The following is an 18662-nucleotide window of genomic DNA, read 5'->3' as shown; positions in this document are numbered from 1 at the left end:
ATCTAGGCTAGTCCCAATTGCCTGCATTTGACCCATATCGTTTCCTATCCATGTAGCTGTCCAAATATCCCTTAACAGAGTTCAACAGAGTGTAATTCGGGTCCGTGGGCAGCAATTCTTTTCTGACACTTTAATAGGTTAGTATGAAGCAGAATAGAAGAGCTGAGACAAGTGAGCTGCAATTGCTGCACCATTTGGAAGGTCATGGGTGCTTCCAGTTTTCTACAAAACCATGTGTGTAAGAAGCATCTCCAACTACAGCAGCTTTAAGGGAAAGTGACCACAATAAGATAGAATTTGGCAATGACTTTGAAAGTGATGGATTTTACTGCAAAACTAGGGCTAAGTTTAAACAAAGACAACAGTGAAGTTATGAGAGAAGAGTTGGGAAAATTAGACCAAAATGTATAAAAGTGCGTCATACATACAGAATGTGTATGTATGTGTGTGAATTTATTTGTGTGTGATCACATCTTCTCGCAAAAACGATGCGCTAACGGTGACATTTTTACAAATTCCGATAGAGATTTATGCCGCGAAGTCAAAAATCGCCTTATCTGAAAATTTCATGCATTATTTCTCGAGTTATTAATCAAAATGTTCAAGAATCTGAAATAACTTTGAAAATAAAGCGGCTTTGGCTGATGACGTCACAATGGCTCTGCGTGCTGCCGTCTTCGATATGCACGCTGCGAGTGACGTCCCCCCCGCGAGCTGTGAACTGCCCAGCCACGAGCTGCGAGCTCACCCCCCCTTCCTCTCTCCCCCCTCCTCTCCTCTCTCTGCCCCCCTCCTCTCCCCCCTTCCTCTCCCCCCTCCTCTCCTCACTTTCTCTACCCTCCCTCTCCCCCCTCCTCTCCCCCTTCCTCTCCCACTCTCTCCCTCCTCTCTCACCCCGCCCCCTCCCTCTCTCTCTGCCCCTCTCTCTCTCTCTACCCCTCTCTCTCTGTCTCTGCCCCACTCTCTCTGTCTCTGCCCCCTAACTCTCTGCCCTCTCTCTCCCTCTCTACCCCCCCCCCCTCTAGACGCGCCTGCGAGTTGGGGGCTATCAGTGGATAGGGCGGGGATGGGATAAAAGGAGCCAATAAATAATATTAATATAATATCAAGGGGGGTGGTTAGTGTGTGTGGGGGAGGGTAGTTAGTGTGTGTGTGGGTGTGTGTGAGGGGTGGTTAGTGTGTGTGTGATGCCGCAGACCGCCCCCCCCCCCCCCCCCCCCCCGCAATTGCGCGTCGAGGGGACGGGACCCAACGGGTCCAACTCGGTCTACTCTTATATAAATTTATTAAATTATGAGAGCCATAGATAGGTTAGATGGCAAGATTATTTTCCCCAGGGTAGAAATGTAATACCCTAGGCACGGCGTTAACGTGAGAGGGAGAAAGTTTAAAGGAGATTTGCAAGACAGGTTTTAGTTTTACACAGATTGGTGGGTGCCTGGAACGTGCTGCTGGGGGGTTTGGTGGAAGCAGGTACGATAGTGGCATTTAAGAGGCATTTACACAGGGACATGAATAATAATAATACATAATAATAATAATAATAATACACTTTATTGTCATTGTAAATACATACAACAAAATTTCAGGCGCACTGCCCGAGTGGAGCTCCAACGTAACAAATAAATAATAACGACATTGGAAACAACAAAAACAGGTGGGAGTTGAATTCCTCTAGCCATGCCTCAAACCTTGCGCTCGCAACACTCGCCTCCCCATTCAGGTTGAATGAATTCAAACTTCTAATTCCAGCTGCTTTGTTAAATGCCATATCTGCTACAAAAGTTGAACAAACAATTACTAGTTCATCCTCGTCGCCAATACCAGATCCTCACCTGGATCCGAATGTAATAAGCACACTTCAAGCACACTGAACATAAATGTTTTGGTTTATTCATCTGCCATTCCTTTACATCCTGGCAACATGTATCCTCTGACCTTTCTGACTCCTAGTTTCATGTGATACATATAAATATGACGCCAGTTACCATGACAGAGACCAATACATTTAGATTTTCTTACTTTTGCAGTGCCTCCTGGGCACCAGACACAGCTGATTCTTCAATGTGCAGCGTTCCACTGAGGTCTATTAGTACGGCCTTTAATATTCGTCGAGTTGACATTCTCCACTGATAGGGAGTAATCTATTAGCACAAGCCCAAACAAAAATAAAATTAATATGGAATTAATGTGGTGGAGGACAATTAATCACCATCTCATGCACTCATAATGTCAGAAATACATGTATTTGTTCTTGAGCAATGGGTGCAGCTGATAAGGCTGTATTTAATTTCTCCTCCTGAGTTGTCCTGACAAAGGTTACATAGGGCCCTCCCCTTGAATCACTGCACAATGCTCCTTAAAGTGTGTTAGGAAAGGAGTGTCTGGAATTTGACCCCTTAAGGTCTGTTTCCACAATGTATGAATCTTAATAAAGAAGTAGTTGTAAGTACAAGGAATTAATTGATTTTTAAATCTCCATTTCAGATAGCACAGAACAAAACCTATTGACGAGGCGACATGGACATGATGGGTCAGTATGGTGGTGATGGATCAGTATGGACATCATGACGTGTGGGGCAGCATGGAGCTGATGGGCCGCTTGGCCTCCCCCCCCCCGCGACCAATCACAGCGCAGAGACGCAGCCCCCCCCCGGCGACCAATCACAGCGCAGAGACGCAGCCCCCCCCCCCGGCGACCAATCACAGCGCAGAGACGCAGCCCCCCCCCCCGGCGACCAATCACAGCGCAGACGCAGCCCCCCCCGGCGACCAATCACAGCGCAGAGACGCAGCCCCCCCGGCGACCAATCACAGCGCAGAGACGCAGGCCCCTCCCCCCGGCGACCAATCACAGCGCAGAGACGCAGCCCCCCCCCCCCCCAAGCACTAACCGATGACGTCACGCCCGCCGCGTCACTCACGCAACCAACCTGCCGCAGACGCTTCTTGCTCTATTTATAACTCGGCTTCTTCCCCTCCAACCGAACTTCAATTGTCCGCGTGACTGGTGTTGTTTAAAAGCTCGACGTGGCGGTTTATTGTGACTCCGCGCTCCCCGCCTGCGTCACCGTCCGCCCGCCAGCCCGAGGCTCGTCCTCGGCGTGAACGTGGAGCAATGGAGGAGTCAACCTGAGCCCACGCTGGCGACCAAAGACTGACTCACTGGCTGACCTCAGGCGGGAGGACTGGGAACTGCAGGTGCTGGTTCACAACGGAAAAAGACACAAAGCGTTGGAGTAACTTGTAGACACAAGGAACTGCAGATGTTGGTTTTACTAGACACAAACTTCAGTTGTTGGTTTACAAAACGACACAAATGCTGGAGTAATTCATAGACACATGAGACTGCAGATGTTGGTTTACAAAGTAAGAACATCAGCGAGTCTGGCAGCATTTGTGAAGAATATGTTCTGGCTCTGGTTGATGTTGAGGTGATGTTTTGTGTCTAGACCCTTCCGATTCTTGAAGCTGTACATGCGATTTGTGACTTGGAACAACTTCCCCTCCCTCCTTTTTAACAATAAAATACTCCAACTTCCTTTGCGCAAAGGGAAACAAACCTAATTCAAACTTGTAATTGAAAATATTCCAGCCCAGGCAACGTGCTGGTCAATCTCTGCATCAATATATACCCTCAATATAGAAACATAGAAACTAGATGCAGGAGTAGGCCATTCGGCCCTTCGAGCCTGCACAGCCATTCAATATGATCATGGCTGATCATCCAACTCAGTATCCCGTACCTGCCTTCTCTCCATACCCTCTGATCCCCTTAGCCACAAGGGCCACATCTAACTCCCTCTTAAATATAGCCAATGAACTGGCCTCGACTACCCTCTGTGGCAGGGAGTTCCAGAGATTCACCACTCTGTGTGAAAAAAGTTCTTCTCATCTCGGTTTTAAAGGATTTCCCCCTTATCCTTAAGCTGTGACCCCTTGTCCTGGACTTCCCCAACATCGGGAGCAATCTTCCTGCATCTAGCCTGTCCAACCCCTTAAGAATTTTGTAAGTTTCTATAAGATCCCCTCTCAATCTCCTAAATTCTAGAGAGTATAAACCAAGTCTATCCAGTCTTTCTTCATAAGACAGTCCTGACATCCCAGGAATCAGTCTGGTGAACCTTCTCTGCACTCCCTCTATGGCAATAATGTCCTTCCTCAGATTTGGAGACCAAAACTGTACGCAATACTCCAGGTGTGGTCTCACCAAGACCCTGTACAACTGCAGTAGAACCTCCCTGCTCCTATACTCAAATCCTTTTGCTATGAAAGCTAACATACCATTCGCTTTCTTCACTGCCTGCTGCACCTGCATGCCCACTTTCAATGACTGGTGTACCATGACACCCAGGTCTCGCTGCATCTCCCCTTTTCCTAGTCGGCCACCATTTAGATAATAGTCTGCTTTCCTGTTTTTGCCACCAAAATGGATAACCTCACATTTATCCACATTATACTGCATCTGCCAAACATTTGCCCACTCACCCAGCCTATCCAAGTCACCTTGCAGTCTCCTAGCATCCTCCTCACAGCTAACACTGCCCCCCAGCTTAGTGTCATCCGCAAACTTGGAGATATTGCCTTCAATTCCCTCATCCAGATCATTAATATATATTGTAAATAGCTGGGGTCCCAGCACTGAGCCTTGCAGTACCCCACTAGTCACTGCCTGCCATTGTGAAAAGGACCCGTTTACTCCTACTCTTTGCTTCCTGTTTGCCAGCCAGTTCTCTATCCACATCAATACTGAACCCCCAATGCCGTGTGCTTTAAGTTTGTAAACTAATCTCTTATGTGGGACCTTGTCGAAAGCCTTCTGGAAGTCCAGATACACCACATCCACTGGTTCTCCCCTATCCACGCTACTAGTTACATCCTCGAAAAATTCTATAAGATTCGTCAGACATGATTTACCTTTTGTAAATCCATGCTGACTTTGTCCAATGATTTCACCACTTTCCAAATGTGCTGCTATCCCATCTTTAATAACTGACTCTAGCAGTTTCCCCACTACCGATGTTAGACTAACTGGTCTGTAATTCCCCGTTTTCTCTCTCCCTCCCTTCTTAAAAAGTGGGGTTACGTTTGCTACCCGCCAATCCTCAGGAACTACTCCAGAATCTAAAGAGTTTTGAAAGATTATTACTAATGCATCCACTATTTCTGGAGCTACTTCCTTAAGTACTCTGGGATGCAGCCTATCTGGCCCTGGGGATTTATCGGCCTTTAATCCATTTAATTTACCCAACACCACTTCCCGGCTAACCTGGATTTCACTCAATTCCTCCAACTCCTTTGACCCGCGGTCCCCTGCTATTTCCGGCAGATGTCTTCCTTAGTGAAGACGGAACCAAAGTAGTTATTCAATTGGTCCGCCATATCCTTGTTCCCCATGATCAACTCACCCGTTTCTGACTGCAAGGGACCTACATTTGTTTTAACTAATCTCTTTCTTTTCACATATCTATAAAAACTTTTGCAGTCAGTTTTTATGTTCCCTGCCAGTTTTCTTTCATAATCTATTTTTCCTTTCCTAATTAAGCCCTTTGTCCTCCTCTGCTGGTCTCTGAATTTCTCCCAGTCCTCCGGTATGCTGCTTTTTCTGGCTAATTTGTACGCATCATCCTTCGCTTTGATACTATCCCTGATTTCCCCTGTTATCCACGGATGCACTACCTTCCCTGATTTATTCTTTTGCCAAACTGGGATGAACAATTTTTGTAGTTCATCCATGCAGTCTTTAAATGTCTTCCATTGCATATCCACCGTCAACCCTTTTAGAATTAATTGCCAGTCAATCTTGGCCAATTCACGTCTCATACCCTCAAAGTTACCTTTCTTTAAGTTCAGAACCATTGTTTCTGAATTAACAATGTCACTCTCCATCCTAATGAAGAACTCAACCATATTATGGTCACTCTTGCCCAAGGGGGCACGTACAACAAGACTGCTAACTAACCCTTCCTCATTACTCAATACCCAGTCTAAAATAGCCTGCTCTCTCGTTGGTTCCTCTACATGTTGATTTAGATAACTATCCCGCATACATTCCAAAAAATCCTCTTCCTCAGCACCCCTGCCAATTTGATTCACCCAATCTATATGTAGATTGAAGTCACCCATTATAACGGTTTTGCCTTTGTCGCACGCATTTCTAATTTCCTGTTTGATACCATCTCCAACTTCACTACTACTGTTAGGTGGCCTGTACACAACACCCACCAGCGTTTTCTGCCCCTTAGTGTTTCGCAGCTCTACCCATACCGATTCCACATCCTGCAAACTAATGTCCTTCCTTTCCATTGCGTTAATCTCCTCTCTAATCAGCAACGCTACCCCACCTCCTTTTCCTTTCTCTCTATCCCTCCTGAATATTGAATATCCCTGGATGTTCAGCTCCCAGCCTTGGTCACCCTGGAGCCATGTCTCCGTGATCCCAACTATATCATAGTCATTAATAGCTATCTGCACATTCAACTCATCCACCTTATTACGAATGCTCCTTGCATTGAGACACAAAGCCTTCAGGCTTGTTTTTACAACACTCTTACCCCTTATACAATTTTGTTGAAAAGAGGCCCTTTTTGATTTTTGCCCTGGATTTTCCGGCCTGCCACTTTTACTTTTCACCTTGCTACCTATTGATTCTACCCTCATTTTACACCCCTCTGTCTCTACGCTCACACATTTAAGAAACCCTTTCCCTTTAACTCCATCCTCCACTAGCCCATTCGACACCCCACCCCCCTTATTCAGTTTAAAACCACCCGTGTAGCAGTGGCAAACCTGCCTGCCAGAATGCTGGTCCCACACCTGTTAAGATGCAATCCGTCCCTTTTGTACAGTTCCCCCTTACCCCAAAACAGATCCCAGTGATCTAAGAATCTAAATCCCTGCCCCGTGCACCAGTTCCTCAGCCACACGTTCAGGTCCCGTATCTCCCTGTTCCTGCTCTCGCCAGCACGAGGAACTGGAAGCAAACCGGAGATAACAACCCTGGAGGTCCTGCTTTTCAGCATTTTTCCGAGCTCTCTAAAGTCACGCTGCAGAATATTCATCCCCTTCTTTCCGACATCGTTTGTGCCGACATGCACTACCACTTCCGGATGTTCACCTTCGCCCTTGAGGATTTTCTGCACTCTGTCCGTGACATCCTGGATCCTGGCACCAGGAAGGCAGCACACCGTCCTCGCATCCCGTCTGTTGCCGCAGAAACCCCTGTCCGTACCTCTCACAATGGAGTTTCCTACTACAATGGCGTTGCCTGCCTTAGGCCTTTTTGGTTTTGGCTCAACAGCCCTATTCGCATCACAAGCCAGTCCGCCGCCCAGTGTAAACACCTCTTCTGTCCCGACAGCTTCTAAGTGGGTGAACCTGTTCACAAGAGGTACAACCCCCGGGGACGTTGGCATTCCATGCTTCCCTCCCGTTCTCACTGTCTCCCACCTTCTCTCTTCCAGTACCTTAGGTGTAACAATCGTACTGTAGGACTTGTCGAGGAACGACTCCGTTTCTCGGACGAACCGGAGGTCATCCACTTGCTTCTCCAGTTCCCCAACACGGCCCTTCAGGAGCTCTACCTGGATGCACTTTTCGCATTTGTAGCAGCCAGAGGCACCAGCGGTGTCCTTGACCTCCCACATACTGCAAGCATCACACTGAATCAGCTTGCCTGTCATCTCCTTCTTTCGTCTCTCCCTCTGCAGTGTTTTGCGTAGTCTCCTCTCCGAAGACTCTCGAGCCAAAGACTCACACTTTACTCACAGGGCACTTCCCTCACAAGGCATCTCACTCACTGCCGCTCGCTAAGAGCAGTCTTGCTTAAATTGACTGATAAATTGCCTGATTTACCAATTTACAAACCAAATTCCTCAGTTTTCAACTGTTTTCCCAGCACTGACTCACTTCTCTCCTCCCACTTGGGCTAGAGCCAATCAGTCGTATCTCTTGCTAATCTCCTCCTGCTGCTGTTGTTGCTCCCAAAGCTACAGCAGTTCTGAGTCAAGTCTGCCTGTCCTTGACCTGTACTTAAACTGTTTTCACTTCTCTCCTCCCACTTGGGCTAGAGCCAATCAGTCGTATCTCTTGCTAATCTCCTCCTGCTGCTGTTGTTGCTCCCAAAGCTACAGCAGTTCTGAGTCAAATTTGATACTACTTCAAAAAATTTGAACAAATTGGTTAGGTTTAACCCCTGATAAAGGCATGGTTGGAGTAATGCTAGCCTATCCAAGTGTAGATTCATCCTGCACCTCAAAATGTTTTTCAATAATTCTAGAAAAAGGGGTACAATTCCCAATCTTCCAGTCATCAGGCACATCTTCAGTGGCCAAAGATTTCCAAATTTCTGTAATAAAATTTAAATATAGCCCACAATCCTACATTATATCTAAATTAATATACCTTTATCACTCTGATCTTCATTAGATTGCCTCATGTTATGTCTTATCTCAGGTCAGAATCGGTTCCATATTCAGTTATCATTTTAGTACGAAACCTAAATATTCTCCATAATTGTTTTAACAGAAATATTATTTATCTTTTAAAATGAGATTTATATAAGACACAATTCTATTGGCTTTGTTAAGAAGAAAAGTAGGAATAACCCAAAACCAGCATTGCCATTCAATGAGATCACAGCTGAACCATTCTTGTCCTCACTACAACGTTCCTGCTCTCCAAATACCCATTGACTCCTTTGAGGTCAAATATTTGCTAATCACTGCCTGGAATAACTCAATTTCCACAGCTGTTTGGGGTAAAGAATTATAAAGAATCATGACTTTTCAGCGAATTGTGGACGCAGCCTAGACCATCACACAAACCAACCTCCCTTCCATTGACTCCATTTATACCTCATGCTGTCTCGGCAAGGCCAGCAGTATAATCAAGGACGAGTCGCACTCTGGCCACTCCCTCTTCTCCCCTCTCCCATCGGGCAAAAGGTACAGAAGTGTTAAAACGCACATCTCTAGATTCAGGGACATTGTCCTCCCAACTGTTATCAGGCAATCTTTGATCGGACTTTGCTGGCTTTACCTTGCACTAAACGTTATTCCCTTATCATGTATCTGTACACTGCGAATGGCTCGATTGTAATCATGTATAGTCTTTCCGTTGGCTGGTTAACACGTAACAAACGCCTTTCACTGTACCTCGGTATACATGACAATAAACCAAACTGAAACTGAATTGGCTTACTTTCCTTAAATTGCATTACCTTCCTTATTCTACCCCCAGTTCTGAATACATGTACTATGGGAGACCCCTTTCATAATATTATGTTTCAATCCTTTAATCCTCAATCCTTTAAATTAAATGAGTGTTAAGTCGATCCGTTCTCTTCGTGTCAACGCCTTCATCCCATGAATTCAACATAGTAAACCTTCTCACCTTTGCCTCCAATGCAAGTGTTACATCCAAAATGAAGACCAAACTGTACACAGTACACCTGGCGTGTGGTCTCATAACTGCCTTACAAAGTTGCATCACCACTCTTCTATTTTTATAGATACAAGTCTGCAGATACTGGAGTTTTGAGCAAACGCCAAAGTGCTGAAGGAACTCAGCAGGCCAGGAAGTATTTGTGGAGGGAAATGCACAGGCAACATTTTGGGTCAGAGAAACATAGTAAATAGGTGCAGGAGTAGGCTATTTGGCCCTTCGAACCAGCGCCGCCATTCAATATGATCATGGCTGATCATCCAAAATCAGTGCCTGATCATCCAAAATCAGTGCCCCGTTCCTGCTTTCTCCCCATATCCCTTGATTCTGTCTGCAGAAGGGTCTCAACTGAAAACGTCATCCATTCCATCTCTCCAGAGAAGCTGCCTGTCCCACTGAGTTGCTGCAGCATTTTGTGTTTCCCGTGACTCTTGAATACATCCAGTGAATTGGCCTCCACTGCCTTCTATGGCAGAGAATTTCACAGATTCACAACTCTCTGGGTGAAAAGGCATTTCCTCATCTTAGTCCTAAATGGCCTGCCCCTTTTCTTATTCCCAGGAATTATCTTCAGACCTATATTTATGCTCCACGTCTCTTGTGCTGGAGGGCAACATTTCTTTGCTTCTCGTTCCTGCGTGTCAACCGTTTGTGCTTCATGCACTCCCAGCCGTTATTTACTGGCTCTTACAGGTATTATTTAATTTACATCTGGCATCAATGAAAATAAATCAATTATTTCAATGCAATGACCTGTTGACAGCAGCTCTGTGTAACTCCACTGTTACACAGACTCCACGCTACTCCAGCTTATATAATATCCTACAACTATAAGATTTCCCCATGTTTACATTCCCACACATAATCAACCTACTCTAAACATGTAAAAATGTGCACAGAAAAGCAGCAACTTTACAGAAACTCAAAAAGAACTGAAAATGCATTTAATTTCAAACAATTTGTAAAGATCCATAGTTCAGCTTGCATAGGATATCGACACATCTTTTGTCACTGATCTCTTTATTTTTTTGTGGACTATAAAACAATGCAGTAAATAATGAAATGAGTTTGCTTGCATATATTTGATGGAATCTTTGAGAATATGGAGTCAAACATCAGGAAGTGTTACAACTCTCCACTCCTGTAGAAAACCTTTTTTCTTCTCATCACTGAAGATGATATTGATGCCTTTTCAATTCTTCACCCGAAAAGTAGCAAGAGTACGATTGTTACAGAATTCACTACCATTAATGGCACTAGAAATAAGAAGCAAGGGAAAGTTAATTATTGATTGTGGTAACATATTATAATAAATCCAATAATATAATGAATCAGAATATGAAATTGTGTCAAGAAAGATCTGAGATCCCATTTATAATGAATATATCAAATTCAATGGATGTGGATACCACTACATGTGGGGTGTGGGCAGCACGGTGGCACAGTGGTAGAGTTGCTGCCTCACAGCGCCAGAGACCCTGGTTCGATCCTAACTACAGGTGCTGTCTGTACAGAGTTTATACGTTCTCACCGTGACCTGCGTGGGTTTTCTCCGTGAGCTCCAGTTTCCTCCCACACTCCAAAGACGGCAGGTTTGTAGGTTAATTGGCTTTGGGAAAATTGTAAATGGTCCCTTGTGTTGGTGTGTAGGATAGGGCAGGTGTGCGGGGATCACAGGTCGGCGCGGCTCAGTGGACCGAAGGGTCTGTTTCCACGCTGTACTGTATCTCTAAACTAAACTAAACTTCTTTGGACTCAATAGAGGAATAGACACACATTCCTAACAGCATGCATTCCTGTTGTTTAATGATTTCTGCTAGAAATACAGATATCAAGACAAAATAAGATCAGCTTCAGCTGGTATGGGTTAAAATGTAAAGAATGTGTTTGTTGCAAAATACTATTAAGTATCTGGTGACGTGTGTGCCAAGGATCCATTACTTTCAGGGGAAAAAAACTAGATAGAAAAAAGGCAATGCAGAGTATTGCATCTTGGACAATAACCATGCTTCTCCACAGTCCCAAATGAAAAATGTTTTGTACAAGAGATCAAGCTGCAACCTGCAATTAGCACAAAATAAGACCAACGTCTAGTTTGAAATAGTGGAATTAAAAAAACAGTAAAACTTACATCTCATGACCATGCGTACAGATCGGATCAGGTTTACGAGCTGTGATTTAATGCCTGGTTCTTCTCCAAAACCACCGACACTCTGGTCTGCCCCCCAGCCAACTACAAAGACATTGTCAGTTGAAATTTAGTTATGACCATATATTCAAATAAGCATGTCACTTTATCACACCAAAATGTAATTCTGGGATTTGTCTTCCACAATATTATTATATGAACTTTTGTTTTTAATTTAGTCAACTTCTATTACATTTGTTTAATAGATTTACATATCTGCGCTGGCTTCTTGGTTAATACAAATACCAAAATGCTGCCCAGAGCCGAGAAAGGAAGGAAAATTCTCCCAAACTACCTCCTCATTAGTTGGTATGTTGCATCTCCTGGACAGCCAGTCCAACACAGGATAGATTGTAAGAGACACTAAAATAAAAGTTTAATTAACCGTTACACCAGGAACTGAGTTTGAATCGAACCGAGATAAATAAGATAATCTTCCACTATCTTCCCCTGCCCCCCTCTCCTCCCAATTCCCCTTCCATCTACATCTTTTCCTCTGGCTTCACATTTCACCTCTCCTTATCCTACATCCTTTTCATAATCATAATAGTAATTTATTAGCCAAGTATGTTTTGCAATATACGAGGAATTTGATTTGCCATACCAATAAAGAGCAACAAGACACCCAAATACATTTATAACATGAACATCCACCACAGCGACTCCCCCACATTCCTCACTGTGATGGAAGGCAAAAAATGTTCAATCTTCTTCCCTTCTTTGTTCTCCCACGGTCGGGGCACATGAACCTTCCGTTGTCGGGGCGATCTTGGCTCCCGCAGCCGGCGGCCGAGCCCTCCGCATCGGGGCGATCAAGCTCCCGCATTGTGGAGATCTCAGATTGGGGCTGGTCGAACCTCGTGTGGCTTGGAGCTTCCCGACATCAGTCTCTACCCGAGACTGCGAGCTCCTCAATGTTGAAATCTGCAGGCCGCTGTTGGAGCTTTGATCCCAGGCAAGACATCACAGGCTCCGATGGTAAGTCCACGGCTTCACTGTGGGGCTCAAAGTCAGTCTCCAGCAAGGCCGCCAGCTCCATGTTATGCCGCAGAGCGACCGGAGATACGATCCGGAAACAAATCGCATCTCCGGCAAGGTAAGAGATTGAAAAAAGTTTCCCCCAACCCCCTCCCCCACATAAAACAAACCAGATAATATTAAGATATACTTTTAACTTTTTACTTTTAAGATATACACACTAAAAATAACAAAAAAGATGAAGAGGCACGCAGACTGTTGGCGAGGCTGCCATCACTGACGGCGCCACCCGGCTTATTTTCATCTCCGTCCTTTGTCCACCAATCGGCAAATAACCCCCCACCTCACCTATATCTACCTATCACTTGTCAGGCTTTGCCCCATCCCCACCTCTTTTCCAGCATTCTCCCCCTACTACGGTCTGAAGAAGTGTCCAGATCCGAAACGTCACCTATCCTTGCCTTCCAGAGATGCTGTTTGATCTGCTGAGTTACTTAAGAACATTATATTTTTTTGTTAACCAGCTTCTGCAGTTTTTGTGCCTACTAGACCAATGGGATTTGCATTCTATTTCATTCAGTTTAGTTTATTGTCAGGTGTACCGAGGTACAGTGAAAAGCTTTTATTGTGTGCTAACCAGTCAGCGGAAAGACAATACATTTCCCGGCAATGAAGACGCACCTGTGCCAAAGACGCACCCCCCATTTTGAGTTGCTAAATTTTGAAAAAAGGCTGGCGGGACAGGATCAAGTGTTTGGTTTAGTCAGTAGAAAGGAAGATGTGAAACTCCTTCAAGGAGGCAATGAGGACCGGGGAGCCTCCATCTTTGCCTGTCCCACAATGCACTGTGCGGTTCAGATCTGAGGGATGGGGACTTCCTGGCTCAGGGAGATCACATAAAGGGGAGAGAGAGAGAGAGAGAGAGAGAGAGATAGAGAGTGAGCTCGGGACGGAGCAGCCAGCCTTCCGCCCAGTAGCTACCTGCCAACCACCGCTGTTCCGCTGTCCGGTCTTGGCGGCCGCTCGCAACCACCCGAGCTACTGAGTGAGTTGCTGGCATGATTCCCGACCCCCTCCTTTTCAACGCTTCAGCCGTCCCCGCAACTTTACTTCTAGGCCCAGCCAAGTTTGCTACATTGTACAGCCCAGGCCGTGCTGATCTGGGCCAGACTCCTCACACACCGTGGAAAGGAACTCAACCCCCCCCCCCCCTAGCCACTGGACCTAGCCACCCAGCCAGAGAATGTCAATCAGCTGCCAGCAATGAGGGATAAACTTGGCTATCCCTCAGTACAGCAACATCGTTCTTGATGTTGCTGTACTGAGGGATAGCCAAGTCTATCTTTCTTGACTAACAATCTAACCTTCGGCCTCCAAGACATAGGTACATTTTTGGGCCTTATTTTAGGGTAGAAAAATAGCGTCTTTGACGCCGAGAAATACGGTAATTACAATTGAGCCATTTACAGTGTATAGATACATGATAAGGGAATAACGTTTAGTGCAAAGTAAAGCCAGTAAAATCAGATCAAAGATATTCCGAGGGTCACCAGTGAGGTAGATAGTAGCTCAGGACTGCTCTCCGGTATTGGTAGGATATTTCCTGATAACTGCTGGGAAGAAACTGTCCCTGAATCTGGAGGTGTGCGTTTTCACACTTCTATACCTAATGGGAGCGGGTAGAAGAGGGAGTGGTCAGGGTGCGATTCATCCTTGATTATGCTGCCGACCTTGCTGAGGCAACGTGAGATATAAATGGAGTCAATGGAAGGGAGGTTGGTTTGTGTGATGGTCTGGAACTGCATCCACAATTCACTGCAATTTGTTTCAGTCTTGGAAAGAGCTGTTCCCAAACTAAGCTGTGATGCATCCTGATAAAACGCTTTCTATGGCACATCTGTACAAGTTGGTGAGAGTTGTAGGGGTCAAGCCGAATATTCACTATTGCTTCTAACGTTAAGCAATTCCGAAACTTTTGTACACACAGGTCACCCAGCCTCTCCTTCAACCACATCCTGTATCATTCTCACCTCTCTATGGTCAAATAGTTTTATTCTGAACATCCTATTGGATTATTTATTGATTTTCTTACTTCAGTTTACCAATATTTGTAAATACCAATCATTGTAAAAAGCTTCCAGTTACCCTTTAACCTTCCTTGGTTCAAAAAAGGTTTGGTTGTTCATTCCTTCTTATATGTGTAGCCAAATGTCCTTCCACAAGATAGGGTACTGCCCGATTCACTTCTACCCGGAGTGGGGACATTGGACTTTGTCTATGGAACTGATGTGCTACAATGCTGAGAACTAAATTCTGCATTCTCATGCTCTTTGCATATCTATTGTACTTGAGTTTCACGTGATTGTATTTATGTATTGTATATCTGATCTGATTGGATAGCATGCAAACCAAAGCTTTTCACTGTACCTCGATACAAATTACAATAATAATCGAGTTCAGTATTCTGACTGCGCATGCCCAGGTCATGGGTCACTCGAGAAAAACATTTTCGGCAGCTGAGCTGCTGCGTGTACACAGACCTGTGTTTCATCCGTAGCCAGGATCAAACCGGGTCTCCGGCCCTGGAAGCACTGTTGAATTGCTACTGGAGTTAACGACACATTTTCTCCCTTCTCCACTGGTCCATGCAGAAATCTCAGCACTGACAATCATGGTCCGGTCCCCCTCAGCCTGGGTGTATGGGTTCCATTCTCACTCGGGCTTCCGGGTTAATATACAGGGGCGAACCACGCACCTCTCTCCTGCATAACCCCAGGAGGCAGATTTGTGAGTGGAGTCTCACTACCGTCCCCTCCCGTGTGTCCCATCCCTGTCCAGGGGCGGCCAGAGATATCCGGGGTGACTCTGGACTGATGGGACACCGGCCCGGAGCAGTGGCAGCCCCAGACATACAGCCAGCGCGGAGAAGAAGTGCTAACTCCAGCTCAACTCTGTTCCAACTCCCGAGGAACCCATTCCCCAACAATGTGGAACTGGCGATCCCTTTGCCAGGGATCGACCTGGGAGCTCCAGCCGCGGGAGCCTGCGGACTTTAACATCGTGGAGCTCGCGGTCCCTAGTTAGAGACCGACTTCGGGAGCTCCAAGCCGCAGGAGCTTCGATCGCCCTGACGCGGGAGCTTCGATCGCCCCGACGGATGGTTCAACTGCCCGGACCGCGGGACAAAAAAGAGGGAAGAAGATTAGACTTTATTGCCTTCCATCACAGCGAGGAATGTGGGGAATCCGCTGCGGTAGATGTTTATGTTAACTTTTATGTAGTTGCGTTGCTTGTTGCTTTTTTTAGTATGACTATGGTAAATTGAATATCATTGTTCCTTAATTGGTACACGTGACAATAAAAGATCTTTGAAACCTTTATCTATTTCCTAAAACCAAATTAGCCTAATTAAACCTATTCCTAATTATATGTTTTGACTGGATAGCATGTAAAATGCAACTTGCGCATGGTGTACATGACGTCAATAAACCTAAACCAATTGATTAGCTCACTTTGGATTCCATGCAATCGAATCTTCTGGACTAGCCAACCATGTTGGACCTTGTCATAGGCCTTGTTAAAGTCCACTTAGACAATGTTAGCAACACTGCAATTGGTCTCAATACTCTGGGATGGAGACGACAGATTACCAACACTGCAGCTGGTCTCCATATCCTGGGATGGAGATGACAGGCTATCAACCAGTTGGTTTAGGTGTCCTGGAATAGGGATTAAAGGTAATCAACACCACAAATTAAAGGTTAGCTGGCTTCGCTGCCATGGGATGAAGTTGAATGACTACCAGTATGGAGAGAGAGGAGGGGGTAGGGAATTGGGCAGGGTAGGGAAGTAGGCAGGGTAGGGAAGTAGGCAGGGTAGGGAAGAGGATGGCAGGGAAGGGAAGACACAGGTCAGACCCAGGGCAGGGAAGACCGAGTCAGGGCAGGGAAAGGAAGACCCAGGGCAGGGAAGGGCATGACATGGAAGGGAAGACCCAGGTAAGGGCATGACATGACATGACATGAAAGGGAAGACCCAGGTAAGGGCAGTGAGGAGAGGGGCAGGTAAGGGCATGGTATGACATGACATGACATGAAAGGGAAGGGAAGACCCAGGGCAGGGCTTTCGCCCATTTAAAGCCTCCTCATTGTGACGTCGGAGGCCTTCCCCTTTAAGACGGGTATATGCTCCCGCGCCAGTTGTTGAGCTGAGGTTATTTTGTGTCGGCAGTGGGCCCGGGTACATCACTCACTCTTGTTGAGGAAGCGCTCCTCGTGTAACACGGCGACGGCGTTGACGCACAGCAGCGCGGCCTGCAGCAGCGAGTACAGGGTGAACGCCATGGCGACGGCACGGCAACGGCGACGGCGAAACAGCCACAAAGCGCTGCTACACCAAGGCCAAGTCAAAATACAGGCGCAGCCGGCGACCGTCAGACGCAGCCCGCACCTCAACTCCGCCTCTTCCCGCCACCCACGCCTCCTGGGACAAACCTCGCAGAGACGTGCAAAGCAAAGATCCTATAGCATAGTGTACAGTTCAACTATCCATTCAATCCGAGCTAGAAACTGACGGCAGACACAAAATGCTGGAGTAACTCAGCGGGACAGGCAGCATCTCCAGAGAGAAGGAATGGGTGAGGTTTGGGGTTGAGGCCCTTCTTCAGACTAAGAGTCGGGGGACAGGGAAACGAGAGACATGGATTAAGGGCTGAAGGAATAACTGAACCTCTAATTCTAGACTCCCACGAGTGGAAACATCCACTCCACATCCACTCTATCCATGAAATATCCTGGGGTTCAGTGTGGGATGAGGGGAAGCTGACAACGATGCACACAAGTCTGAAGAAGGGTTTCGGCCCGAAACGTCGCCTATTTCCTTCGCTCCATAGATGCTGCTGCACCCGCTGAGTTTCCCCAGCAATTTTGTGTACCAACGATGCACACAAATTGCGTCGACCTTATTCAAGAGAAGCAAAAAAAACGAAACATTTGCAATTTCCCCCAACATCTGTCAATAGCAAAACATATGCTGGAATCCAATCTTACGGAAGTATCCTTGGAAAATAACAAAACTGTTAAGTAGAGTCATCGTGATTGTACGTGTGGAAAAAGTAAATTATAAGTTGTATGAATTGAAATTGTAATTTACAAATTTATTAGACAGCTTTGAGGATGTGAGGAGCAGGATAGGTCAGGAGATCCTGTAAATGCGTATTCATTATTGCCAAAAGGTATTTGGAAAGCACCATATAAAAGTTTTCGAAACCAGTCTTTTACCTGGTGTGTCTCATTCCATGTTTACTAACAGACTAGAAATTAACTCAAACAACATTATGATAGATAGAAATGATCAGTTCAGATCCATAGAGAAAGATACCTCAATGAGTTACCTAAAGAACAAAATTTTGATATTGAGTCCCGAAGACTGCACATGACCCAATAGAAGATAAGGTGTGGTTCTCAAAGATTGCATTGGGCCTCTTGAGAACAGTGCTGGAACTGTAAAGGTTGTTCAAACCTCATAATATACCCAATTTGAAAGGGGAAATAGAGGAGAGGCAATTAAAAAATGGAAAATCCAAAAACAAGAAGAGGTACAATTTGCATGACAAAGTTCATGTACTGAGACCTCCCATCAGGTTGGAAATTAGAAAGTGAAATGATCATGGAGCTATAACTGTCAAAGGATAATCTTTTTAAAAATTGGGTAGTAACTCCATGGAGTGCAATGATCATTTAATTCTAGTGTTGAAGAGGGAACTGCAGATGCTGGAAAATCGAAGGTCGACAAAAATACTGGAGAAACTCAGCGGGTGAGGCAGCATCTATGGAGCGGAGGAAATAGGCAACGTTTCGGGTCGAGACGGTTCTTCAATTCCAGTGAATCATGCTCGGTAGAATAGCGTAGAAGACAATGTGACTGGGTGCAGATCATTACTGCACAGTTAACCATGAATTCAATGCCTGGGTGGAGGTCTTCATCTTCAAGCACATTTTTCTCAATAGACCCAAGCCTATGCTGGCGCATTGATGACAATGGTGAGTTTAAT

At 45.7% G+C, this 18662-nt stretch overlaps 2 protein-coding genes across 2 annotated transcripts in view; both read right to left on the bottom strand.

Moving 5' to 3' along the window:
- hdhd2 (haloacid dehalogenase like hydrolase domain containing 2) overlaps positions 1-3172 on the bottom strand; it is a 32870-nt gene extending 29698 nt beyond the window's left edge. The window contains exons 1-2 of the mRNA XM_033033974.1: positions 2895-3172; positions 2023-2144 (exon numbers count right to left, since the gene is read on the bottom strand). Coding sequence (XP_032889865.1) covers positions 2023-2123 — 101 coding nt within the window. The 5' untranslated portion in view covers positions 2124-2144; positions 2895-3172. The remainder of the gene's footprint in view (positions 1-2022; positions 2145-2894) is intronic.
- A 7199-nt stretch (positions 3173-10371) lies between these two features.
- Positions 10372-17077, bottom strand: ier3ip1 (immediate early response 3 interacting protein 1). Its single transcript, XM_033033986.1, has 3 exons — positions 16863-17077; positions 11576-11677; positions 10372-10700 (listed from the first exon to the last, which is right to left on the bottom strand). Exons 1-3 carry the CDS (start codon positions 16951-16953, stop codon positions 10645-10647), a joined length of 249 nt encoding a protein of 82 aa, XP_032889877.1. The 5' UTR covers positions 16954-17077; the 3' UTR covers positions 10372-10644.
- Between the last annotated feature and the right edge of the window lie 1585 nt (positions 17078-18662).

Source organism: Amblyraja radiata, chromosome 1 (genome assembly GCF_010909765.2).
Source record: "Amblyraja radiata isolate CabotCenter1 chromosome 1, sAmbRad1.1.pri, whole genome shotgun sequence".
Taxonomy (NCBI): Eukaryota; Metazoa; Chordata; class Chondrichthyes; order Rajiformes; family Rajidae; genus Amblyraja; species Amblyraja radiata.
This window is presented reverse-complemented; position numbering and strand designations above follow the sequence as displayed.

Coding starts and splice junctions, on each gene's coding strand:
- ier3ip1 (XM_033033986.1), bottom strand. CDS start 16,953: ATGGCGTTCACCCTGTACTCGCTGCTGCAGGCCGCGCTGCTGTGCGTC. Junction 11,678..16,862: donor GGAGCGCTTCCTCAACAAGA/GTGAGTGATGTA, acceptor ATGTCTTTGTAG/TTGGCTGGGGGGCAGACCAG. Junction 10,701..11,575: donor TGTACGCATGGTCATGAGAT/GTAAGTTTTACT, acceptor TCTTATTTCTAG/TGCCATTAATGGTAGTGAAT.